Source organism: Lolium rigidum, chromosome 3, assembly GCF_022539505.1.
Source record: "Lolium rigidum isolate FL_2022 chromosome 3, APGP_CSIRO_Lrig_0.1, whole genome shotgun sequence".
Lineage (NCBI taxonomy): Eukaryota > Viridiplantae > Streptophyta > Magnoliopsida > Poales > Poaceae > Lolium > Lolium rigidum.
Window position 1 is genome coordinate 132,162,881 of NC_061510.1, and position 25,584 is coordinate 132,188,464.

Sequence of the window (25,584 nt, forward strand, 5' to 3'; positions counted from 1 at the left end):
GGCCCCGAGTTGTTGATCAAATCCACTCACTGGTCAACTAGCAGAGCCCGGAAAATCTTCAGCAAAACCAGTAGGATCGGATAGCAGAGTTCGACTGTGGAACCCCTCGAAAGCCATGGCCATAATTTAATTAAATGTATGTGTGTGTACTTTTAAAATGCCGTACTACCTTCGTTTTAAATATAAATTAAAAAGTTAAACTAGATTTATAAAAAGATCATATTTCTTTTTTGCGATTAAGAAAAATATATCTCAGAAAGATAATACAGTACTAGAGCCCTGTGAAGTTGATTTTCTAGTACTACTCGAAAAGGAAGGACGAGAAAATGTTTCTCACCTAAATCCACCTAACCCCGACCCCGCTTTCAATTACCCCGTCACTCGCAGATCGCACCGACTGTGGGTCGCGCAGCACGTCGCTTGGTGGACGGCCCCACATGGCAGTCTCCGCGAGGCTCGTACCACGTGTGCCTCGCCGGCCGCTTTAAACCGGAGGAGAAGGAAGCCTTCCGCTCTGAACGCAAACCCGTTTCCCGTTCCCCGATTCCCGTTTGGATCCCAGCGCGGAAGCTCGGGCCGGCGGATGCTGTAGAAATGGCGGAGACGGTCGCGTCCGCGGGCGGTGGGCTCGCCATGGAGGCCTCCACCCCCTTCACGCCCGGCCAGGTCAGCCCTAATTCGCCCCCTCGATCCGCCGCCGCAGCGCGGCATTGCTGCCCCCTGCAGATTCCTCCTCAGGGTGCTTCCTGTAGTCCGCGCGGGGATGGGGTGCTGCTTGCTGGGATGGGCGAGCAGCGCAGGATGCGTTTTGTGTTCAAGTGGTTGCCAACCAGGAAGCGCTGGAGATGGCACGCGCGTGGATTTTCGTACGGGATTCGGCGCTGCTTTTCTATTGTTTGAGCGATTCGGGGGTTGATCAGTCGTCAAATGGTTGCTTCTGTCGCGCTCGAGCTTGCTTAGTTACTATTGTCAATGCATGGGTACGTCTTAGGATTTGGTGGTATTCTGATTGGAGGGGAATCGTTTAACCTAGTTCAGGGTTGAAAACTGCGCTTAATTTTTTGGGGGAAAGGATCAGTAGTTTCCATACCCGGATTTCTGCTGTGTTTGGAATGGTAGCGCCAATTCTAGGTCGGAAATTTCATTCGGGTCTCGGTAGAGCAATCGTGGATGAGGGCTTAGGGTTTAAGTGTTGGAGATTCCACAGTTAATGTAGTATGTAGATCTGGAGACATAAGATGTTAATATTTGGCAGTGTGCACTCCTCTGTTGTATTTTTGAAGAATATGTGCTAGTAAGACTGCTGATGCAGTGAGAGTTGGCAGCACGCTTTGTAGGTTTCGTCACTCAACCTATTGGAATTGGAGTGAGTGATTTGCTTGTTTTAGCATTCATGATCGTTCCCTGAGTTTGGTAATCGGTGTGAGGTTCAATGGGACAATTAGCTAGCATGCAAAACTGCAGAGCATTGTGGATTGCAAGAGCACAGCGGGTGAAGTTTAAACAGCGCATTAAGAAATATGCTTGTAACTTCCTCGAAATTATTTACTGTGGATACTACTAGGATAAGGATTTGTTTCTTTTGGGGACCTCAAACTGACAGAACTTGCTTTCTACTTCATCTCAGGTTTCTGCTTTTCTGGGCTTTCTTTGGGTTCTTGCAGCCTGGGTGTATGCTGAGATTCTCCATCACAGGAAGGATGCTGCTTCTCTTAAGACGTGAGTAAATGCTATTTTGATCATGAGAATGCTGCTAAGTGGTAGCTTCTCTTTTGAATGTTGTCCCTGAGCAGAAATTTCTGCTCATGCTGCAAGAACCACATGCCCATAGCTCAAATGTATCCAACTTCTGCGAGGGGTTGAGTATTATGTTTTTTCATGTTTAAATGCATGTTGCTTTGAATAAACAGTACTAGTATAATGCTATCGTCGTAATGGCTTTCTAGAAAGACTCTTACTGGAATTTATTTTTCTTTATCTTGGTCAGTAGACACTCGGATATCAATTTATCTGACCTGGCTAATAGCTCAAACAAAGGAGAGGATCAAGCAATGTTATTGGAGGAAGGTGGCCAAGTAGCAAGTCCAAAGCCAGTTTATGCTTCTTTCGCATCACAGATGCTCAGGTTGTTCACGAATTATAATTTCTCGATGACATGTTCAATGATAGTTTAAGATATCAAGATTCAAAGGCACTGACTTAATTGGTTCCACAGGCTTTTCTTTATGGACCAGTCACTTCTTCTGGAGCATCGATTGACACTGAGGGCAACGTAATCCACTTGCATTATGTATTCTTCCATACTTGTCCGGTTAAAGTATTGCGCTGACTCGTTTGCCATTCTTCTTTCAGATCCGAGCTTGCAGGCCATCTGCTTTACTTTTACATATGTGATCGTACAAATCTGTTCGGAGAGTCTGAAAAGGTACTACTATGCTGAAACTTACATACTCTTTGGTCCATAGGGAAATTACAGGAATATGAAATTTTCCACTGGTGGCACTATCATTCGTTTGGTTAAAATTTATGGGGAAAATGAAAAATGGATAAAAAAATCGTTTGATACCATTTTAAAGGAAAAAGGTAGGAATCGAACGATCCACTTGATCTCCTTTTAGGATTCCTACACACGATTTAGGAGACCGGTGTCTTTAGTGGCATAATAACATCCTACCTTTTCAGGTGGTTTGACTGTGACTTGACTGTTCATTAGGATTCTTGTGTTTTTCCTATCCATGTGAGCCAAACACGCAGCTGCATAAAATTTCTATGTATTCCAATCATCTGTTTTGCACATTCATTCCTATCCTATTCTTGTGTTTTTCTTATTCATTTGTTTCCGGAATCCTGTGAACCAAAGAGACCCATTGTATACCCACATTTAGACACCAGTTGAACCATGTATAATCATATGAAATTATTATCTAGTGTAAATAGCTTTCAGATATCTATGCTTGCTGACTCTATAACATTGTAAATTGTAGAATTTTAAGCTAAATTGTTGTGGTCCCTATGTAATGTTTTGGTATAATTCAGATTCTTTAGAGCATGCCAGCTTTGCTCGCTTATTCAGATTAATGCAAAATACTGGAAGCTGCATAGAAAATGCATGCCTAATATGTTAATTCTCAATTGGCTAACTATTTCTTTTCTTTTGTCGGTATCCTGTATCTACAGAATTACAGCCGAGACCTCTTCCTTTTCCTCTACTTTCTTCTTATTATCGTAGCAGCTTTTACTTCCTTCAAGGTCCACCAAGATAAGTCAACATTCACAGGAAAATGTGTACTGTATTTGAACAGGCATCAGACTGAAGAATGGAAGGGTTGGATGCAGGTATTTTCCATAGTCCGTCTTCCTTTTTTCATCTTTCTCACTTTTTGTTCTACTAGCTGTCAATCATGCATGACATTTATGTAACGAGAAAGTTTGACTATTCATAACTGTCATCTTGCACTGCTTACTTGCTTTACTTTCTTCACCTTCATTTATAAATCTCAGAAAGTTGTAAATGAGTTGATTAACCAAGAGTCCAAGAGCAATAGAACGTCCATTTGTAGTGAACGAGGTTTTGATTTCTCTTCTAGCAGAGCATAGTTTCAGCATTGCTTTGTCTGATATCCAGGTGCTATTCTTGATGTACCACTACTTCAATGCTAAAGAGATCTACAATGCGATTCGTGTGTTTATTGCTGCATATGTCTGGATGACTGGGTTTGGTAACTTCTCCTATTATTATGTGCGGAAGGATTTCAGTCTTGGACGATTTGCTCAGGTACATTTTAACTAGTCCCAGTGTTGCTTTTTATCTGCAGACCTTTGCTAACACAGTTGCACCTTCAACAGATGATGTGGCGCCTCAATTTCTTTGTGGCATTCTGTTGCATTGTCCTAAACAATGATTATACACTGTATTATATTTGCCCTATGCACACCCTTTTCACCCTCATGGTGTATGGTGCTATTGGGATTCTAAACAAATACAATGAGATTAGATCAGTGATTGCTATGAAATTTGTTGCGTGCTTCTTGGTTGTTATCTTGGTATGGGAAATCCCAGGTGTCTTTGAAATAGTCTGGAGCCCACTGACTTTTCTTTTAGGTCAGTGTTTCCTTGGTTGCAGTTACTGATTTTGCTATTCTATAAAAAAAAAATCCTTCAATTAAACTTGACAATGTTTTTCGCGTGCGCAGGTTACAATGATCCTTCTAAACCAGATCTCCCAAGGTTGCATGAGTGGCAATTCCGATCTGGACTGGATCGCTACATATGGATTGTGGGGATGATATATGCTTATTACCATCCAACTGTATGTTCTGTATCACTTGTTTTATGAAGTATGCTGGCATAACTGATATGTTTCTTTTAGATTCAGAGATAGTTTGAATCATTGTCAGAATTGTTCAGAAGTGTGTGCAAAAAGTGTGTGACATCAATAAAATATCATCTATACTGTAGGTTGAGAAGTGGATGGAAAAGCTCGAAGAAGCTGAAACAAAAACGAAACTCTCTATCAAGGCCTCTATTGTTACAGTTTCTTTAACGGTAATTTTCAAACATCTGCAATAAATAGTATGTTATGTAGACATGTTTTTTCGATACGATCAGCTGGTTGTATGGTGATCACAGGCTGGGTATTTGTGGTATGAGTACATCTACAAGCTGGACAAGATTACCTACAATAAATACCATCCCTACACATCCTGGATCCCCATAACGTATGTATCGTTCCTGTTTGTATCAAGTGTAAATCCATCTGTATACTGCAAAATTTTGATTGATCGGTGTTTGTTGCGATCTGAAGTGTCTACATCTGCCTACGGAACTTCACTCAAGAATTTCGGGCGTGCTCTCTAACGTTATTTGCGTAAGTTTTGTTTTGACAGAACAGATTCTATTGTTATGACTAGATTCTGTGCTAATGCTCGATGAATATGTATCTAATTTGCTTGTTTATTTTTTCTCTCTAGCTGGCTTGGAAAGATCACGCTAGAAACATACATATCCCAGTTCCATATCTGGCTCAGGTAAACCATATGCAGTTTCCATCCTCCTTTCTAGGCTGTGGCATTTGTGGCACTGGATAATTTCCTTCAGATTATAAATGACTGAAAATTATCTTGTTTGCTTTGACGACTCCCAAAGATCGAAGGTACCCAATGGGCAACCCAAGTGGCTATTGGCAATAGTCCCAGATTACCCACTGCTCAACTTCATGCTCACTACTGCTATATATGTGGCGGTATGTATATCTTCTTCCCCATGTATGGCATTGAAGAGTTCATTCCGCACAGCAACTTGCTTATACTATCAGGTGTTTCCGCAGGTCTCCCATAGGCTCTTCGAACTGACTAATACTTTGAAGATAGCATTTGTACCTCGTGACAACAAGCGCCTCTCGTACAATTTTGCCACAGGAGTTGCCATTTCAGTTGCGCTCTACTCTGTATCGTTTGTTCTAGTTGGCATAGCAGGATACTAGCATATCTAGCCTCTATTCTTTGTTGGTTCTAGTTTGTGTTTTAGGGTATCAGAATACCTAGTTTGATTGTCGGTGAGATCAATGTAAACATGCAAAGCATGATGCACGGTGCATATACTGCCTTGAGCTGAAGGTGTCAGATGGACAAGATTTAATCTTGAAGAGTGTAAAATATACAATATGCCCCAAGTGGGAATATGATAAAAGTAGGTATATACCTGTATAGCCTCTAAAATGCATACTGTGAGTGAGCACTTGGGCTGCCGGAGTCGGAAATTTTGTTGTTGTTGAACACTTGAAATAGCAAAATAGTTATAAGAATCTGCAGAGTGCTGCTTTTCTTTCCAGGGAGAGAAAATTGCATATACCAGTAACTGTTGGGGCAAGTTTTGCACAAACCAACGACTTGAATCTCCTTTTGCACAGACCAGCGACTGTTGATGTAATTGGTTGCATGGAGCTGATAATGATCATATTGCACAGTTTAGCAGCGTACCTAGCAGCCACCGTGGCTTGGACGTGCCCTGGGCGTGTGCCAGCCCCCTCATCGAAGACGATTGATTTGCTCCAGAATGCCAAACGATGATACTAGAAAGGAGAAAAAAATTCACCTGTGCTGCCGTGTACTCGAAGAAACACCACCAAAAATATACATAATGCAGGTCACCCTAAAAGGAAATTAAATTAGGCTTGAAGTCACGCTTTTTCCCCCTTCGTGGAGCGATACTGGAGGACCCCAAACCATAGCCTCCCCTAGCCCTTCCCTCCCCCTCCCTCCTCTTCGCCCTGAAGATAATCCCCACTCTCAAAATAATGCCTCCAACAAGGTTATTACCAGGCACAACCAGTTAAGGTCAGACCTTGGGTTTTCACCCTGAGATGTAAGACTCTGAAGTTCACTTGTGCTACCGCCCCCACATGCATACCATTGTTGCGGAGCCCGGAACACCAAGCAAATCCCTTAGCATCACAGAGACTCGAACCTCCTTCACTACGCGGAAAGATTGGAAGGAGATAAGGAACTCCTAGCCCAACTCTACTACGTGGACCAGTGCCATCTCAAGCCTTCTTCCACCGCCACGTTGTCCCCGGTGGTCGCATCGGGGCCCCGCCACTTCCTGGATTGGAAGGGAAACGGTCAGTTTTCTTTCTCGTTTTCCTTTAGGGCATCTCCAACGGCCCGACGCAAACGGACGTTAATGCGGCGCGGAGCAGCAACACCGCAGGGAGGCGGCAGCCGCATAGGCGTCGTCGGACGACGACGCCGACTTTGACTGGAGCGGGCTTGACCCGGAGGAGAAGGCGGCGGAGCAGAGGGCCTTAGCCGCGTGCTTCGAGATACTTAAGAATGACAAGGATGACGCCAACGAGGCGCTGCGGCATCGGCTACTGGACCGCACGGCGGATGGAGTGGCGCGCGGTAGAGAAGTTGATGAAGGAGGGAGACAACAGCAGGGCCGGGCCGTCAACCGCCCCGAGGGGCGACAAGTAGTCTAGGGGCCTTGTTCCTTCTTGTTTTTTTCGTTTATTTCGTATGTAAATTATGCTTTTCAGTTAAATGAAAAAATGTAGGAAAAATAATATACGTAGCGTGGCTAGAGGCACACCCACACGCATACAGTCGCGCAGTAAAAAAATGACCGTTTTCATGTCCACGGGCGACTCAACCGATTAATTTTATGATCCAATTTACGTCGACAACACTTAGGGGAGAAGCTGGTTCAGGTTCGGTCGTCCATGTACCAGCCCGAGAGATCCCTCTCCAAGTTGGCAACCAGGTCACCTCATAGTGGGCCTCTGTTGTTAGATATGCTGTTAAACTCTGTAATTGGATTATTAACAGCTCGTTGCAATGAATCGCGTCTAGAGTCGCTGGTTTGTGCAAAAAGAGATTTGAGTCACTGGTTTGTGCAAAACTTGCCCTAAGAGTTACTGGTATATGCAATTTTCTCTTCCAGGGATGTTGTGACTACTGACTACCACAGTTGCATAAATATGTCGTCGTATTTGTCTATCAGTTCACTTTCAGGCCTTAAAATCTGGGTCTATCTTTCTGGAGGCGAGAAACGTGAGCTGCGCCATCTCTAGAGCTTGCAAATTGCCAGGACCACTGACATCTCTAGAGCCATACTCCATGAGTATGTCCACCGATTATGTTAGGGTGCTGTCTAATGTGGAGAAAAGGGTGGAGCGATTCTGGCCGCCCCGAAATCCCCTGGAAGAATCGTACCGAGCAACCAATTCCCTGTTTCTCACGCGTTGCGACTCACAGGAACCTTTGCTTCACTTCCAACCACGCCGGGGGCGTCGTCTCTGTAAAAAAATTACCCTCTCCTACAACTTTGCCCCTCCCATTGGAACCAACCATTCTGCTTGTAAGCTTCTTCCTGTCAAACGTCAGCCAGCGAATAGCCCTACTCCCACCCGTGGTTTTCTCACTCCACAAATTCCGGTGTGACGTGCGTAAAAAAAAATTACATCCATGGTTTCTTTCCTGAGCATCCGATAAAGCAAATCCATGTTTTAGCTTTCCTTCATGGGCCTGGACAAGGAGTAACAAGTTGTACAGACTCAACACCAAGGCTAGTCCAAAGACAGCCACCAACGAAATTACAACTATGACAGACAATGATGCAAAATTCAAAGGAAGACAATAATGTTTGATTCATCAAAGTATGGAGACAGGTACACAATTAACCTACAAGGCAACCTACACCTTCTAAAAGGAAGGAAAAACAAACATATAATTAAGGCCACTACTTTCAAGCCGTAATGCAGTAGCAGAGGGCACATTCGACATATGTTGTACATTGTGATTTCACCATCCACGATACTGAAAATTTACGACATGGAAGATATCTTGATACATGGTGGAGGCCAACTGCATATCAGTGATTGCCCAAAGCTTACTGGGGGCTCTGCCCAGATCCCAACGACAAGCAACCACAAGAAATCATCAAATTCAACTTCTGTTGGCAGCTCTTTCCCTCTCGCGCTTGTTATGTAGCCTCTCGAGGACACGCTTCGCCTCACATGATGGGAAATTGGTCAGATCATAATACTGTGGAGCTATATCGACCAGCCTGCACACAAAGTAGAATAAACATCAATATTTTGTACCAAATCTTCAAGAGTGAACAAGGTTTTGTCAGAAAAGGGCTTACCATTCTCCACGGATATCGGTGACTGTGCGGATGAAATTCCTTGTGGTCAAAACATATTCATTGTAGATGACCCACTCCGGCTTGTGGTCCATGCAATTCGAGGGATGAAGATGGACAACCTGCAAAGCAGAGAAGGGTGAAAAGCTGCAAAACACTCCCATATGCAGAAAAGAGAGGGAGATCAGAATACAAACCTGATTATCCTTAACAGTCAAGTAATGCCCAGTTCGCTCAAGATGAGCAACCTGCATAAAGTACCCTGAAAGCATTGCTTTCCTGATATTGACATAGTACTCGCGGCTGTTGAAGTCTGTACTGCACATCTTGAGGTTGAATCTGGTCATGATACGAACAAGCTGTTGTCTAACATTATCAGCAGACTTCATCGCTCGGGCATTGACAAAATTCTCGTAACACCATGTAGGATCCTCATCTGCATTATAACAGAAAAGTCATTAGTTCCCAAATAAACTAGGTGTCAGAAGGAGTGTAGACAGAATGAAGCATGGTCATTGACTCACTGTTCTGCTTGTATGCATGGTACACATTCAGAAGTGTCAGATGATCCCCATCAATGTGCCCAAATCGAGCCTTCGCCTCATCAGCAGCCTTTTGTGCCTCCCTAGGCCGGAGAAAGCAATTGGGTACTAGACATATGGTAATAACAGCAAAGCCCACGGTTGGTCAGCAGATGCAAAGAGGCGAGACGTCATCATTTGCTTTGTCATACAGCAACTATCTGCATCAGCCTAAACTGTATGATCATTTCGATCAATAGCTCAAGAAGCCAAGTGCCTGACAGTTGCTGATGATAACGCACAATATAAACACAAGAAAACATTGCAACTATGCATGCACTGTCTCTGTGTTGGAACTGGAACCATGTGCACACAAGATGCAATATATGAAAACATGATAACGTAGCTGTAGAAATGAAATTTGGGGCGAGGAATTGTTGACATACCTGAGAGCATGGCAGATACCGAGAGGATCTCATTTGAACAGTTGTACTTTGGACTGATGACAAGCATCTTTGACATCTGGGGGTCCAAGGGGAACTCACTCATCATTTCACCTAGAGGTGTCAGGTTGCCTTCATCATCGAGTGCTCCCAAGTAGTTGAGAACTTCTAAGGCCCTCATTAGAGTTTCTGGTGCAGGAGGATCCATGAAGTCAAAATGCACTAAATCGTCAATTCCAAGCTTCTTCAGTGTCAGAACTGTATTTGCCAGGTTTGACCGAAGAATTTCTGGGTAGGTCTGCTCCTGTAAATCACCGCTAAAACTCTTCTCTGTGTACAACCTGAAGCACTTCCCAGGCTGCGTTCTACCGGCACGATCAGCTCTCTGATGCGCACTTGCCTTGGAAATTGGGGACACCAGAAGGGACTCCACCCTTATCCTCGGATTGTAAACCTTCTGTTTGGAAAACCCTGGATCTATAACATACACTATAGCATCGATGGTCAAGGATGTCTCAGCAATGTTTGTGGACACAACAATTTTCCTTCCAGCAGGGCCTCCCTCTCTCAATGGAGGTGGAGCAGCGTCAAAAATCTTCTGCTGCATTGCAGGGGGTAGAGTAGAGTACAACGGTACCCCTCGCAAAAGAGGTATGGATAATGCTGAGATTCTCTATCACAGGAAGGATGCTGCTTCTCTTAAGACGTGAGTAAATGCTATCTTGAACATGAGAATGCTGCTAAGTCGTAGCTTCTCTTTTGAATGTTGTCCCTGAGCAGGAATTTCTGCTCATGCTGCAAAAACCACATGTCCATACCTCAATATATCCAACTTTTGCGAGGGGTTCAGTATTATGTTTTTTCATGTTGAAATGCATGTTGCTTTGAATGAAACACTACTAGTATAATGCTATCGTCGTAATGGCTGTCTAGAAAGACTCTTACTGGAATTTATTTTTCCTTATCTTGGTCAGTAGACACTCGGATATCAATTTATCAGACCTGGCTAATAGCTCAAACAAAGGAGAGGATCAAGCAATGTTATTGGAGGAAGGTGGCCAAGTAGCAAGTCCAAAGCCAGTTTATGCTTCTTTCGCATCACAGATGCTCAGGTTGTTCAGGAAATATAGTTTCTCGGTGACATGTTCAATGATAGTTTAAGATGTCAAGATTCAGAGGTACTGACTTAATTGATTCCACAGGCTTTTCTTTATGGACCAGTCACTTCTTCTGGAGCATCGATTGACACTGAGGGCAACGTAATCCACTTGCATTATGTATTCTTCCATACTTGTTGGGTTACATTATTGTGCTGACTGGTTTGCCATTCTTCTATCAGATCCGAGCTTGCAGGCCATCTGCTTTACTTTTACATATGTGATCGTACAAATCTGTTCGGAGAGTCTGAAAAGGTACTACTATGCTGGAACTTACATACTCTTTGGTCTATAGGGAAAGTACAGGAATAGGAAATTTTCCACTGGTGGCACTATCATTCGTTTGGTTAAAAGGAATGGGGCGAATAAAAAATGGATAAAAATTTCGTTTGATACCATTTTTAAAGGAAAAAGGTATGAATCGAACGATCCACTTGATCTCCTTTTAGGATTCCTACACACGACTTAGGAGACCGGTGTCTTTAGTGGCATAATATCATCCTACCTTTTCAGGTGGTTTTACTGTGACTTGACTGTTCATTAGGATTCTTGTGTTTTTCGTATCCATGTGAACCAAACACGCAGCTGCATTAAATTTCTATGTATTTCAATCATCTGTTTTGCACATTCATTCCTATCCTATTCTTGTGTTTTTCTTATTCATTTGTTTCCGGAATCCTGTGAACCAAAGAGGCCCACTGTATAATCATATGAAATTATTAACCATACAAAAAAAATGTGAAATTATTATCTAGTGTAAATAGCTTTCAGATATCTATGCTTGCTGGCTCTAACATTTTATTTGTAGAATTTAAAGCTAAATTGTTGTGGTCCCTATGTAATGTATTGGTATAATTCAGGTTCTTTAGAGCATGCCAGCTTCGCTGGCTTATTCAGATTAATGCAAAATACTAGAAGCGGCAGAGAAAGTGTGTGCCTAATATGTTAATTCTCAATTGGCTAACTATTTCTTTTCTTTTGTCGGTATCCTGTATCTACAGAATTACAGCCGAGACCTCTTCCTTTTCCTCTACTTTCTTCTTATTATCGTAGCAGCTATTACTTCCTTCAAGGTCCACCAAGATAAGTCAACATTCACAGGAAAATCTGTACTGTATTTGAACAGGCATCAGACTGAAGAATGGAAGGGTTGGATGCAGGTATTTTCCACCGTCTTCCTTTGTCATCTTTGTCGTTTTTTGTTCTACTAGCTGTCAATCATGCATGACATTTATGTAACGAGAAAGATTGACTATTCATAACTGTCGTCTTGCACTGCTTACTTGCTTTACTTTCTTCACCTTCATTTATGAATCTCAGATAGTTGTAAATGAGTTGGTTAACCAAGAGTCCAAGAGCAATAGAACATCCATTTGTAGTGAACAAGGTTTTGATTTCTCTTCTAGCAGAGCATAGTTTTCAGCATTGCTTTGTGTGATTTCCAGGTGCTATTCTTGATGTACCACTACTTCAATGCTAAAGAGATCTACAATGCAATTCGTGTGTTTATTGCTGCATATGTCTGGATGACTGGGTTTGGTAACTTCTCCTATTATTATGTGCGGAAGGATTTCAGTCTTGGACGATTTGCTCAGGTACATTTTAACTAGTCCAAGTGTTGCTTTTTATCTGCAGACCTTTACTAACAGAGTTGCACCTTCAACAGATGATGTGGCGCCTCAATTTCTTTGTGGCATTCTGTTGCATTGTCCTAAACAATGATTATACACTGTATTATATTTGCCCTATGCACACCCTTTTCACCCTCATGGTGTATGGTGCTATTGGGATTCTGAACAAATATAATGAGATTAGATCAGTGATTGCTATGAAATTTGTTGCGTGCTTCTTGGTTGTTATCTTGGTATGGGAAATCCCAGGTGTCTTTGAGATAGTATGGAGCCCACTGACTTTTCTTCTAGGTCAGTGTTTCCTTGGATGCAGTTAGTGATTTTGCTATTCTATACAAAAATTCCTTCAGTTAAACTTGAAAATGTTATTTGCGTGCGCAGGTTACAATGATCCTTCTAAACCAGATCTCCCCAGGTTGCATGAGTGGCAATTCCGATCTGGACTGGATCGCTACATATGGATTGTGGGGATGATATATGCTTATTACCATCCAACTGTATGTTCTGTATCACTTGTTTTATGTACTATGCTGGCATAACTGATATGTTTCTTTTAGATTCAGAGATAGTTTGAATCATTGTCAGAATTGTTCAAAAGTGTGTGCGGTAAGTGTTTGACATCAATAAAATATCATCTATACTGTAGGTTGAGAAGTGGATGGAAAAGCTCGAAGAAGCTGAAACAAGAACGAAACTCTCTATCAAGGCCTCTATTGTTACAGTTTCTTTAACGGTAATTTTCGAACATCTGCAGTAAATAGTATGTTATGTAGACATGTTTTTTTGATACGATCAGCTGGCTGTATGGTGACCACAGGCTGGATATTTGTGGTATGAGTACATCTACAAGCTGGACAAGATTACCTACAATAAATACCATCCCTACACATCCTGGATCCCCATAACGTATGTATCGTTCCTTTTTGTATCAAGTGTAAATCCATCTGTATACTGCAAAAATTTGATTGATCGGTGTTTGTTGCCATCAAAAGTGTCTACATCTGCCTACGGAACTTCACTCAAGAATTTCGGGCGTGCTCTCTAACGCTATTTGCGTAAGTTTTGTTTTAACAGAACAGATTCTATTGTTATGACTAGATTCTGTGCTAATGCTCGATGAATATGTATCTAATGTGCTTGTTTATTTTTTTTCTCTAGCTGGCTTGGAAAGATTACGCTAGAAACATATATATCCCAGTTCCATATCTGGCTCAGGTAAACCATATGCAGTTTCCATCCTCCTTTCTAGGCTCTGCCATTTGTGGCCGTGGATAATTTCCTTCAGATCATAAATGACTGAAAATTATCTTGTTTGCTTTGATGACTCCCAAAGATCAAAGGTACCCAATGGGCAACCCAAGTGGCTATTGGCAATAGTCCCAGATTACGCACTGCTCAACTTCATGCTCACTACTGCTATATATGTTGCGGTATGTATATCTTCTTCCCCATGTATGGCATTGAAGAGTTCATTCCGCACAGCAACTTGCTTATGCCACCACGTGTTTCCGCAGGTCTCCCATAGGCTCTTCGAACTGACCAATACTTTGAAGATAGCATTTGTACCTCGTGACAACAAGCGCCTCTCGTACAATTTTGCCACAGGAGTTGCCATTTCAGTTGCACTCTACTCTGTATCGTTTGTTCTAGTTGGCATAGCAGGATACTAGCAGATCTAGCCTCTATTCTTTGTTGGTTCTAGTTTGTGTTTTAGGGTATCAGAAGACCTAGTTTGATCGTTGGTGAGATCGGTGTAAACAGGCAAAGCATGATGCACGGTGCATATACTGCCTTGAGCTGAAGGTGTCAGATGGACAAGATATAATCTTGAAGAGTGTAAAATATACAATATGCCCCAAGTGGGAATATGATAAAAGTAGGTATATGCCTGTATAGCCGCTAAAATGCATACTGTGAGTGTGAGTGAGCACTTGGGCTGCCAGAGTCAGAAATTTTGTTGTTGTTGAACAATGAACACTTGAAATAGACAGAACAGTTATAAGAATCTGCAGAGTGCTGCTTTTCTTTCCAGGGATGTTGTGACTACCACAATTGCGTAAATATGTCGTTGTATTTGTCATCTCTATGGGATCTAGAAACGTGAGCAGCGTTATCTCTAGAGCTTGCAAATTGCCAGGAACACCGTCATCTCTAGCGCCATACTCGTGAGTATGTCCACCGATTATGTTATGGTGCTGTCTAACGTGGAGAAAAGGGTTGAGCGATTCTGCCGCCCTGAAATCCCCAATCCTACCCGAGGAATCCACTTCGGACCTTGCCAGCAGGGTTGTCTCTGTAATTTCTACCGTCTCCTACAACTTTGCCCTGGCATAAGAACCCACCATTCTGGGGGCCTGGGCGAGGGGGAGTATCTCCCAAAGAACCAAACAAGGGCTCATAAGTACAAGTCTTGATTGTTAAATCATAAATATGATTCTTCATATGAAACCGATTGCAGCTCTACAGAGGGGGCCTCATAAGGCTATATTGATTCTACGAACTCAACACGGCTAGTCCAAAGACAGCCACCAACGAAATTACAACTATGACACAGACAGTGATGCAAAATTCGAAGGAAGACAATAATGTTTGATTCGCCAAAGTATGGAGACAGGTACACAATTAACCTACAAGGCAACCTACACCTTCTAAAAGGAAGGAAAAACAAACATATAATTAAGGCCACTACTTTCAAGCCGTAATGCAGTAGCAGAGGGCGCATTCGATATATGTTGTACATTGTGATTTCACCATCCACGATACTGAAAATTTACGACATGGAAGATATCTTGATACATGGTGGAGGCCGACTGCATATCAGATTGCCCAAAGCTTACTGGGGGCAGGAGAAATCGGCAAATTCAGCTTCTGTTGGCAGCTCTTTCCCTCTCACGCTTGTTATGTAGCCTCTCAAGGACACGTTTCGCCTCACATGATGGGAAATTGGTCAGATCATAATACTGTGGAGCTATATCAACCAGCCTGCGCACGAAATACAATAAACATCAATATTTTGTACCAAATCTTCACAAGTGAACAAGGTTTTGTCAGAAAAGGACTTACCATTCTCCACGGATATCGGTGACTGTGCGGATGAAATTCCTTGTGGTCAAAACATATTCATTGTAGATGACCCACTCCGGCTTGTGGTCCATGCAATTCGAGGGATGAAGATGGACAACCTGCAAAGCAGAGAAGGGTGAAAAACTGCAGTGCAACACTCCATGCAGAAAAGAGAGCGAGATCAGAATACAAACCTGATTATCCTTCACAGTCAAGTAATGCCCAGTTCGCTCAAGATGAGCAACCTGCATAAAGTACCCTGAAAGCATTGCTTTCCTGATATTGACATAGTACTCGCGGCTGTTGAAGTCTGTACTGCACATCTTGAGGTTGAATCTGGTCATGATGCGAACAAGCTGTTGCCTAACATTATCAGCAGACTTCATCGCTCGGGCATTGACAAAATTCTCGTAACACCATGTAGGATCCTCATCTGCATTATAACAGAAAAGTCTCTTAGTTCCCAAATAAACTAGGTGTCAGAAGGAGTGTAGACAGAATGAAGCATTGTTATTGACTCACTGTTCTGCTTGTATGCATGGTACACATTCAGAAGTGTCAGATGATCCCCATCAATGTGCCCAAATCGAGCCTTAGCCTCATCAGCAGCCTTCTGTGCCTCCCTAGGCCGGAGAAAGCAATTGGGTACTAGACATATGGTAATAACAGCAAAGCCCACGGTTGGTCAGCAGATGCAAAGAGGCGAGACGTCATCATTTGCTTTGTCAGATTAACTCGACATACAGCAACTATCTGCATCAGCCTAAACTGTATGATCATTTTGATCAATAGCTCAAGAAGCCAAGTGCATGACAGTTGCTGATGATAACGCACAATATATATAAACACAAGAAAACATTGCAACTATGCATGCACTAGTGACTAGTCTGCATGCTGAAATAGGAACCATGCGCACACAAGATGCAATATATGAAAACATGATAACGTAGCTGTAGAAATGGCATGTTTGACATACCTGAGAGCATGGCAGATATCGAGAGGATCTCATTTGAACAGTTGTACTTTGGACTGATGACAAGCATCTTTGACATCTGGGGGTCCAAAGGGAATTCACTCATCATTTCACCTAGAGGTGTCAGGTTGCCTTCATCATCGAGTGCTCCCAAGTAGTTGAGAACTTCTAAGGCCCTCATTAGAGTTTCTGGTGCAGGAGGATCCATGAAGTCAAAATGCACTAAATCGTCAATTCCAAGCTTCTTCAGTGTCAGAACTGTATTTGCCAGGTTTGACCGAAGAATTTCTGGGTAGGTCTGCTCCTGTAAATCACCGCTAAAACTCTTCTCTGTGTACAACCTGAAGCACTTCCCAGGCTGTGTTCTACCGGCACGACCAGCTCTCTGATGCGCACTTGCCTTGGAAATTGGGGACACCAGAAGGGACTCCACCCTTATCCTCGGATTGTAAACCTTCTGTTTGGAAAACCCTGGATCTATAACATACACTATACCATCGATGGTCAAGGATGTCTCAGCAATGTTTGTTGACACAACAATTTTCCTTCCAGCAGGGCCTCCCTCTCTCAATGGAGGTGGAGCAGCGTCAAAAATCTTCTGCTGCATTGCAGGGGGTAGAGTAGAGTACAACGGTACGACTTTAACAGGGCCAACCTGATCCCCCATGTTATTAACTTCCTTGTTAATTTTCCGACAGGCATCCTCAATCTCCTCTTCGCCAGTAAGGAACACAAGGATATCACCAGCAGGTTCACACATATGTATCTGCACAACAGTCCTGATAGCAGCTTCCAGATAGTCCCTTTCTGGCTCTTGCGTATAGAAGATCTCGACCGGGTGAAGCCTACCGGGAACCTTCATCAATGGTGCACTACTAAAATAACCCTGAAATTTCTCTGCCTCAAGGGTAGCACTCATAACAACGAGCTTCAAGTCAGGCCTGTTCTTTAGAACCTCCTTGAGAAGCCCAAAGAGAACGTCCGTTGCCAACGTGCGCTCGTGAGCCTCATCGAGCACAATCACCTTGTACCTCTCTAAGAGCGGGTCTGCCATTGCTTCCCTCAGAAGCATACCATCTGTCAAATATCTGATAGGAAGCAATAGTGTTCAACACAACATGATTAGATCGTCAGAATACCTAGAAAAGCAAAGGAAACATACGCTCCATATATCAATCGGCAAAGGGGATGGTGTGCAGCTGATAGATGTTAATTCCATGAAATACAGGGAACCGGGAAAAAAAATCTTACTTGAGAACGGTTTTGTTGCTGCTGCAGTCTTCGAACCGGATGCTGTAACCTACTTCCTCCCCGATTGTGACGTCCATCTCCTCCGCGACGCGCCGGGAGACCGACATTGCCGCGACCCTCCGCGGCTGCGTGCAGGCCACCATGGAGCGGGTGCTCAGACCTTCGGCCTCGAGCACGAATTGGGGAATCTGTTCCACACAGAACAAATCAGGCAACCGACCTCACAACGACCAAATCATTACCTCCTCTGCCCCCACATAGATAGAAAATATGACCTATTTGCCAATGACCCCAGGTATTTAGCCTCTAGAGCACCTCCTAACTATTCAATTTCCAATCCATAATAATAACCTAGAGAGAGAATATACATGGGAAGGTGCCGTATCGGGTGGAGGTGCAGGTATGATACCTGAGTGGTCTTGCCACTCCCGGTTTCTCCGACGAGGATGAGGGTCTGGTTGTCGCGGAGGACGCGTAGGAAGTCGTCCTTCTGCTGCCACACGGGGAGCGTGCGGCGCTTCTCGAGGATCTCAAAGTAGCGCGCGGAATAGGGCCGCCCGTTCCACGGGTTGATGGAGGGATTGGCGGCGGCGGCGGCGCCGTTGATTCCGGCGCGGCCGAGCTTGGCGGACACGGAGGTCTGGTCGACCACGTCGAAGAGGCTGACCTTGCGCTTCCGCTCCGTCCCCATGGCGGCGGCGAGGGAGGTCGCGTGCGGGCGGGCGGAGCGGGAGAGAGGGCCGGGGTGGGGGGAGGCGAAACCCTAGCTCCCGGTTCTGGAAGAGTCGCCGGATTTTATATTTTGGGATTTGGGAATTGCGATGCTCGGCTCGCTCGAGTCGGCGTGTGGCCTGCGAGATTGGGCTCCGTTCGGGTGGTAGCGGGCTGTCGTGGTTTTCGTCTACCGCCCTGGAAGGCGCTTTTTGTGGCCTGCAGTACCAATCGCGTTCGGTTTTCATCAACGTGCGAAACTCCGTATCCGGCTGCCATTTCGTTTTTGACGCACTAAATAGTCGGTTAGATTTAGGTCATCTCCAGCGCAACTCGTTTGATCCGTGCGTGTTAGAAACTTAGAATAGATTCATGGCGGATTAACTGGCCACTGCAGGGTTTTAGACACCTAGCGCTCTGGCGACTAGGGTTTTAGACCTAGGTGACTAGGGTTCTCTGTTCCGCCGTCGTCCCTCGCCGGTGGGGTTCCCGTTCCCGTCTGCGCGTGCTCCCGCCTTCGCCCTCAGTTTTCCCCTCTGTCTCCGGGCGTTCGTTCTGCTCCACCGGTTGCCTGGGGTTCTGATCTCGCCAACCTTGATGGCGTCTCCTGCGTCGAGTTCGACTAGCCAACCCGTGGATGGATCGGTGACGAAGAAAGACGAGCGTCTCGGCGATCTACTCCAGCGGTTGGGTATTGATGAAGATGAGATTTTGATGATTTGGTCTTTGAGGATCAGTTAGATGCTCCAAAGGAGGGCTTAAGTGGATGGCCCTGGCTCCAGTACACACAGTGAATTTCTTCAGTCCCCAGACCTTTGAGCAACATATGCGTACTGCATGGAGCCCTGCTAAAGAGGTAAAATTTAGACCATTGGATGATAATATGTTCACAATTCAGTGCTCATGCTTAGGGGATTGGCTGAAAGTAACGAAGGGAGGTCCTTGGCTCTTTAGACAAAATGCAGTCACAATAGAGGAGTATGATGGCTTTTCAGATCCCGTGGAAATAAATATGAACTTATTGGCTGTTTGGGTTCAGATCCATAAGCTCCCTGATGGTTACAGAGGTGATTCCCTAGTGCGAAATCTAGCTGCAAAAAAGTTTGATTCGGTCATTGAAGTTGATTCAGCTAACCATGGACTCGGAGATTTTATTAGGGTGAGAGTTAAACTGGATCTGCGTAAACCTATTGCTCGTTTTGTCTCAATATCTCGAGAGGGTCGAAGAGAATTCTTTAAAATCCAATTTGAGAAGATTCCAAGATTTTGTGGGGCTTGTGGTATGGTTGGCCACTCCCACCTTGAATGTGGCACCGGTGAGCATGATGAAAGCAAGTTGAAATGGGGGGACTTTCTCAAAGCTGAACGAGAAACATGGTATGGAAGATTTGATTTTGGAGGAAATCGTGGAGGTCCTAGAGGTGCTAGAGGCCGTAATCCTGTTGGGAGAGGTACGCCTGAACAATTTGGTCATGGTCGTGGAGATGTGCCACCGTCTGGTCGGGGTTATGGTTCAACGCCTCATATTGCATGGCGCCACAATGCTATAGTTGTGATTAATGATGCACATGTACCTGGCTTTGCTCACATGAGTGGGAAAGATGTCTCTTCATCTAAAGAGTCTTTATCTAAGGAGGATGAGGAGCTCAAAGATACCGGCTCTAGTCCAATAAAAAATAATCTGATAGATGTTGACAATCCCAATATAAGTAGTGATTGAGGGGCAAAAGGAAGCCTTGAGCTGAGGACAAAAGATGAGATGAATAATGACATACCTAAAGACTTGGATGTAGAACGCAATGATGCTGCTGTGGGAATGACGAACCAGGAAGTGGTTCATGACAATGGTATTGCTGAAACTGACCAGAATAAACTGTCGAAGAAGGACGGAGCTGTCTCCCCTTCCCTAGGATCGACGGGGTCCCTTGAGGGCCTCGTCCGGTCGCAATGAAAATCCTAGCTTGGAACTGCCGTGGGTTAGGGATACTGCGGCAGTTTTAGCGCTTCTTGATGTCATCAGGTGCTATAATTCCGATGTGGTGTTTTTGTCGGAGACCCACCTTGACAGATATCCGGCTGAATGTCTGCGAAGGAGGATGAATTTGGATGTTAGTATTATTCAACCAAGTGACGGTAGACGTGGAGGACTTGTGATGATGTGGAAAAAAGAAGTCAAGTTGTACCAGATTTAGGCGTGTCCGAATTATATTGATGTGAGGATTGAGGATGAGAATAACAAAGTCTGGAGGTTCACTGGTATGTATGGGGAGTTCAGATGGTTTGATAAATACAAGAACTGGGACAAGATGAGATCTATACATCAACAAAATAACCTGCCTTGGCTGATCATGGGTGACTTGAATGAGATCCTCTATGTCCATGAAAAGGAAGGAGGAAATGTTTGACCAGATAGATTCCAGGAAGCTTTTCATACTGCTCTGGATGATTGCAACTTAGTGGATTTTGGTTACATTGGAGATCCCTTTACTTGGTATCGTGGTACTATGAGAGAACGACTGGACAGAGGTCTAGCAAATAATGAATGGTTAGTTTTGCAGAAACATGCGGCAATCCAACACCTTGAATACAACCATTTTGATCATTGGCCCATTTGGCTTGACACTGAGTTCTATGCTCCTCCGACTATTCTTGTTACCAAACAAATTTACTTTGAAGCTAAATGGCTATAAGAAGATAAGTTCAGGGATGTTGTGGAGGAACAGTGGATTGCTGCTGCTAATGAATCTGGCGTGATCAACGTACTCGGAAGGCTAAAGGCCATGCATGCTGGTTTGCATGCATGGGATCATCGGGTGCTAAAAAATCCCAAGCACAGGAAGGCCCAAAGGGAATTGGATTTGATTATGCGTGGACCAATTAATGATGTGAATCAGGCAAAAAAAATTGAACTAGTTAAACAGATTGAGAAACTTCTTGAGTAGGAGGAGATAAAATAGAGTCAACTGTCTCACGCCAATTGGCTTCAAAATGGTGACAAAAACACCAAGCATTTTCACAGCTTTGCCTCCAATCGTAAAAAGCGAAATTTTATCAAGAAGATCAAGGATCCTTCGGTACAGTTTGTGGAAGGTACAGATAATTTGAATCCGATCATTTTACAGTATTTTTCTAACTTATTTGCCTCGGAAAATAATGACATCCATCAGGAGTTCCTTGGTAAGATTACTCCAAAGGTTTCCGATGAGATGAATGAAAGACTTATTGCTCAATTTTCTGCTGAAGAGGTTCGGAAAGCTGTGTTCAGTATAGGTGATCTAAACGCTCCAGGGCCGGATGGTGTGCATGCTCTGTTTTACAAAAAAAAAATTGGCACCGTGTGGGTGAGGATATTAGAGCGGCAGTATTACAGGCCATCAATGAAAAAATTATTCCTGTAGGTTGGAATAAGACTATAGTGATGCTAATCCCAAAGGTTGATAGCCCTGAAGAAGTTTCTCAATTTAGACCTATCTCTCTTTGTAATGTGGTCTATAAAATTATCTCAAAGATGATGGCGGCAAGGCTGAAAGTTATTCTTCCAGACATTATTTCCCCAACACAGAGCGCGTTTGTCCCGGGTAGAATCATTACTAATAATGTGTTGGTGGCTTATGAATGTGTGCACAAAATCAAAAATAAAAGAAAAGGTAAGTCAGGTCTTTGTGCTTTTAAATTGGATATGCACAAAGCTTGTGATAGAGTGGAATAGAAGTTCTTGAAGAAGATGATGACCAAGTTGGGTTTCCATGCCGATCGGGTTGATTCGATGATGGCCTGTGTTACTTCGGTCTCTTACTCGATCAGATTTAACTCCCAAGTTATAGATAGTTTCACTCCCACTAGAGGTATTCGACAAGGGGACCCCATTTCCCATACTTGTTCCTTTTATGTGCGGAAGGTTTGTCAAGCATTTTGCTGCACGCTGATGAGATTGGTGTCATTGAAGGGATTAAGGTGTGCAAAAATGCACCATCTGTTTCACACTTACTATTTGCTGATGACTCCTTAATTCTCTTGAAGGCGGTTTGAATAATGCAATCTCGTTGCAGCAAGCTCTTGATACCTATTGTGCAAATTCGGGACAGTTGGTTAGTGTGGCGAAATCTAGTATCTTCTTCAGTTCTAATACTCATGTCGATGTGAAGGTTGAGATTTGCAATGTTCTCAATATAAATATTGAGGCTCTCTCTGACAAGTATTTGGGGCTTCCGGCAATTGTTGGAGCTGACAGGAGCGATTGTTTTCTGCATTTTGTGGAGAGAGTGTATCTATTGGTGTTAAGGAGATTTTGATCAAACCTATTCTCTAGGCCATTACAGTTTATGCTATGTCAATATTCCTCTTGCCAAAGAATATATGCAAGAAAATTACTGATATTATATCCCAGTTCTGGTGGGGCAACGATGATCAAGGTCGGAAAATGCATTATTGGTATGCTTGGTGGAAGATGTGTTTTCCTAAGAAGGAGGGTGGTATGGGTTTTCATGATTTACACTCCTTTAATTTGGTCATGCTTGCTAAACAGGTTTGGAGACTCATTGATGAACCCGGGTGTTTAAAGCAAAGTACTACCGTCCTAGTGATATTCTCAAGGCTGGCCCTAAAGCAGGATCATCGTTTACTTGGCAAAGCATTGTTGCTGGAATTCAGACTTTCAACAGAGGATGTATCTGGCGAGTGGGAAATGGCGAATCTATACATATTGTTGGAGATATGCCCGAGAGGCAATAATAAAATAGTTATTGTTATATCTTAGTGTTCATGATAAATGTTTACACTCCATGCTATAATTGTATTAACCGGAAACATTGATACATGTGTGTTGTGTAAACAACCGAGTCCCTAGTAAGCCTCTCATTTAACTAGCTTGTTGATTAATAGATGATCATGGTTTCACGATCATGAACATAGGATGTTATTAATAACAAGATCATATCATTAGGTGAATGATGTGATGGACACACCCATAGTAAGCATAGCATGAGATCAAGTCATTAAGTTCAACTTGCTATAAGCTTTCGATACATAGTTACCTAGTCCTTCGACCATGAGATCATGTAAATCACTTACACCGGAAGGATGCTTTGATTACATCAAACGCCATTGCGTAAATGGGTGGTTATAAATATGGGATTAAGTATTTGGAAAGTGTGAGTTGAGGCATATGGATCAAGAGTGGGATTTGTCCATCCCGATGATGAATAGATATACTCTGGGCCCTCTCGATGGAATGTCGTCTAATTAGCTTGCAAGCATGTGACTAGGTCACAAGAGATGACATTCCACGGTACGAGTAAAGAGTACTTGTCGGTAACGAGGTTGAACTAGGTATGGAGATACCGATGATCGAACCTCGGACAAGTAAAGTATTGCGTGACAAAGGGAATCGGTATCGTATGTGAATGGTTCTTTCGATCACGAATTCATCGTTGAATATGTGGTAGCTATTATGGATCTCCAGGTCCCGCTATTAGTTATTTATCGGAGAAGAGTCTCGATCATGTCCGCATAGTTCTCGAACCGTAGGGTGACACACTTAAGGTTTGATGTCGTTTTAAGTAGATACGGAATATGGAATGGAGTTCGAATATTGTTCGGAGTCTCGGATGGGATCCAGGACATCACGAGGAGTTCCGGAATGGTCCGGAGAATAAGATTCATATATGGAAGTCATTTTTCGAGGTTCGGAAAAAGTCCGGTGTTTTGACCGGCGCTTCTAGAAGGTTTTGGAAGGACCGGAATAGTCCAGAATATTATGGAACGTTCCGAAAGTGTCCGGGACGACCCGGGATGTCTAAGGAAGTCCGGAGGGTTCCATAATAGGTGCAACCACGTTGCCTAAAAGGAAAATAAGTCTTTCCTTAATGCAATTTCGGAAATGGCAAAAGAGTTCGAGAAGGAGTAGGTTTTCGGAACCGGAAAACTATCGGAACTCAGTCAAACTTGGGGGCAGGTTTTTGGACGACCCAAGGGGCTTGGCCACCTATTTAAAGGGACTCAAACCGGAACTGCTAGAGGAACTAATTTTCAATAGCATAACTTGGGCTCCTAGAATATGGCGCCCTTGGGACAATCTATTTGATTGCAGGGTTTTGTTTTGTTCCGAAGCAAAGATATCCGCGGGGTCCGGTTCGTTCGTCCTATTCTGATATTCAGGACCAAGAGGTACTGGATTCTCTTTCGGATAGGCAGGGCACCACAAGGGCACCTCAAGTCGCAGCCTTAGCTCCCCAAGTCGCAGCACCACCCTGCGCCCAAACCCTAGCCGCCCTCTTCTCCCTCCTCCTAATTCTCCCGCGGTGCTTACGACGAAGCGCTGCCGGAGATCTCCACCACCACCGTCACCATGCCGCTGTGTTGGCGGGATTTCGAGGAGGATCTACTACATCTTCTGCCCGCTGGAACGGGGAGAAGGACGTCGTCATCAACACCGTACGTGTGACCGAGTGCGGAGGTGCTGCCCGATTGTGGCACTGTCAAGATCTTCTACGCGCTTTTGAAAGCGGCAAGTGATCGACTACGTCAACCACGAGATCTAATCTCGTAGGCTTTGGAATCTTCGAGGGTTAGTGTCACATACATCTCGTTGCTACCACCTACTAGATTAGATCTTGGCTTGTTATTCGTTCTTGCGGTAGGATTTTTTTTGTTTTCTATGCTACGAATCCCATCAGTGGTATCAGAGCCGTGTCTATGCATAGATTGGTTGCACGAGTAGAACACAATGGTTTTTGTGGGCGTTGATGCTTTTGTTGTTTTTTAGTTAGTGTACTTTGCATCTTGCGGGATGGTGGGATGAAGCAGCCCGGGCTAACTTTACATGACCGCGTTCATGAGACTTGCTCCACGCTCGACATGCAACTTGTATTGCATAAGTGGCTTTGCGGGTGTTTGTCCCTCTCACCATAGTTACGATTCAATTTACTAATTCAATTGGCAACACTAGTATCATCGTTGTGGTTCATGTTCGTAGGTAGATTGGATCTTACTCGAAAACCCTAAACCACGTAAAATATGCAAACCAAATTAGAGGCGTCTAACTTGTTTTTGCAGGATTTGGTGATGTGATATGGCCATGATGTGATAATGAATATGTATGAGATGATCATTATTGTATTGTGACAACCGGCAGGAGCCTTATGGTTGTCTTTATATTTCATGTAGTAGTATTATTTCAAAGTAGTTGTAAT

At 43.7% G+C, this 25,584-nt stretch overlaps 2 protein-coding genes across 11 annotated transcripts; one reads left to right on the forward strand and one right to left on the reverse strand.

Annotated features, from left to right (window-relative positions):
• The first annotated feature begins 541 nt into the window (after positions 1–541).
• LOC124702354 (protein REDUCED WALL ACETYLATION 1-like) lies at positions 542–14,423 on the forward strand. Of its 4 annotated transcripts, XM_047234492.1 has the most exons (16): positions 542–666; positions 1,628–1,681; positions 10,277–10,314; positions 10,586–10,720; positions 10,811–10,867; positions 10,948–11,020; positions 11,767–11,925; positions 12,211–12,360; positions 12,432–12,687; positions 12,778–12,893; positions 13,043–13,129; positions 13,214–13,302; positions 13,389–13,451; positions 13,555–13,611; positions 13,730–13,826; positions 13,911–14,423. In XM_047234492.1, exons 1-16 carry the CDS (start codon positions 595–597, stop codon positions 14,064–14,066), a joined length of 1,659 nt encoding a protein of 552 aa, XP_047090448.1. In that variant the 5' UTR covers positions 542–594; the 3' UTR covers positions 14,067–14,423. The 4 variants fall into 4 exon arrangements, with proteins under 4 accessions (XP_047090448.1, XP_047090446.1, XP_047090445.1 ...); XM_047234490.1 differs by lacking the exon at positions 10,277–10,314 and having other exon boundaries at positions 1,628–1,719; positions 10,583–10,720; XM_047234489.1 differs by lacking the exons at positions 10,277–10,314; positions 10,586–10,720; positions 10,811–10,867; ... (9 more) ...; positions 13,730–13,826; positions 13,911–14,423 and adding exons at positions 1,988–2,125; positions 2,216–2,272; positions 2,353–2,425; ... (8 more) ...; positions 5,147–5,243; positions 5,328–5,828 and having other exon boundaries at positions 1,628–1,719.
• Positions 8,038–18,389, reverse strand: LOC124702353 (probable pre-mRNA-splicing factor ATP-dependent RNA helicase DEAH3). 7 transcript variants are annotated; one of them, XR_007002427.1, is made up of 8 exons: positions 18,093–18,389; positions 17,684–17,871; positions 16,436–17,520; positions 15,982–16,107; positions 15,654–15,892; positions 15,460–15,578; positions 15,185–15,378; positions 8,038–8,342 (listed from the first exon to the last, which is right to left on the reverse strand). XR_007002427.1 is itself a non-coding variant. In XM_047234484.1 (8 exons), the coding sequence occupies exons 1-8, from the start codon at positions 18,372–18,374 to the stop codon at positions 8,446–8,448; spliced, it is 2,160 nt and encodes a 719-aa protein (XP_047090440.1). In that variant the 5' UTR covers positions 18,375–18,389; the 3' UTR covers positions 8,038–8,445. The 7 variants fall into 7 exon arrangements, 6 of the variants coding, with proteins under 6 accessions (XP_047090440.1, XP_047090439.1, XP_047090444.1 ...); XM_047234484.1 differs by lacking the exons at positions 15,185–15,378; positions 15,460–15,578; positions 15,654–15,892; positions 15,982–16,107 and adding exons at positions 8,648–8,766; positions 8,842–9,080; positions 9,169–9,294; positions 9,612–10,245 and having other exon boundaries at positions 8,038–8,566; positions 17,070–17,520; XM_047234483.1 differs by lacking the exons at positions 15,185–15,378; positions 15,460–15,578; positions 15,654–15,892; positions 15,982–16,107 and adding exons at positions 8,648–8,766; positions 8,842–9,080; positions 9,169–9,294; positions 9,612–10,203 and having other exon boundaries at positions 8,038–8,566; positions 17,028–17,520.
• Between the last annotated feature and the right edge of the window lie 7,195 nt (positions 18,390–25,584).

Excerpts from the sequence above, each read along its gene's own strand:
- LOC124702354 (XM_047234490.1), top strand. The coding sequence starts at position 595 with ATGGCGGAGACGGTCGCGTCCGCGGGCGGTGGGCTCGCCATGGAGGCC. Across the intron at positions 12,688-12,777 it reads CCCACTGACTTTTCTTCTAG|GTTACAATGATCCTTCTAAA; the intron begins GTCAGTGTTTCC and ends TTGCGTGCGCAG. Across the intron at positions 13,452-13,554 it reads TGCTCTCTAACGCTATTTGC|CTGGCTTGGAAAGATTACGC; the intron begins GTAAGTTTTGTT and ends TTTTTTCTCTAG.
- LOC124702353 (XM_047234484.1), bottom strand. The coding sequence starts at position 18,374 with ATGGGGACGGAGCGGAAGCGCAAGGTCAGCCTCTTCGACGTGGTCGAC. Across the intron at positions 10,246-17,069 it reads AGGTTGGCCCTGTTAAAGTC|GTACCGTTGTACTCTACTCT; the intron begins GTACCGTTGTAC and ends CTTTTGCGAGGG. Across the intron at positions 9,081-9,168 it reads CCATGCATACAAGCAGAACA|ATGAGGATCCTACATGGTGT; the intron begins GTGAGTCAATGA and ends GTTATAATGCAG.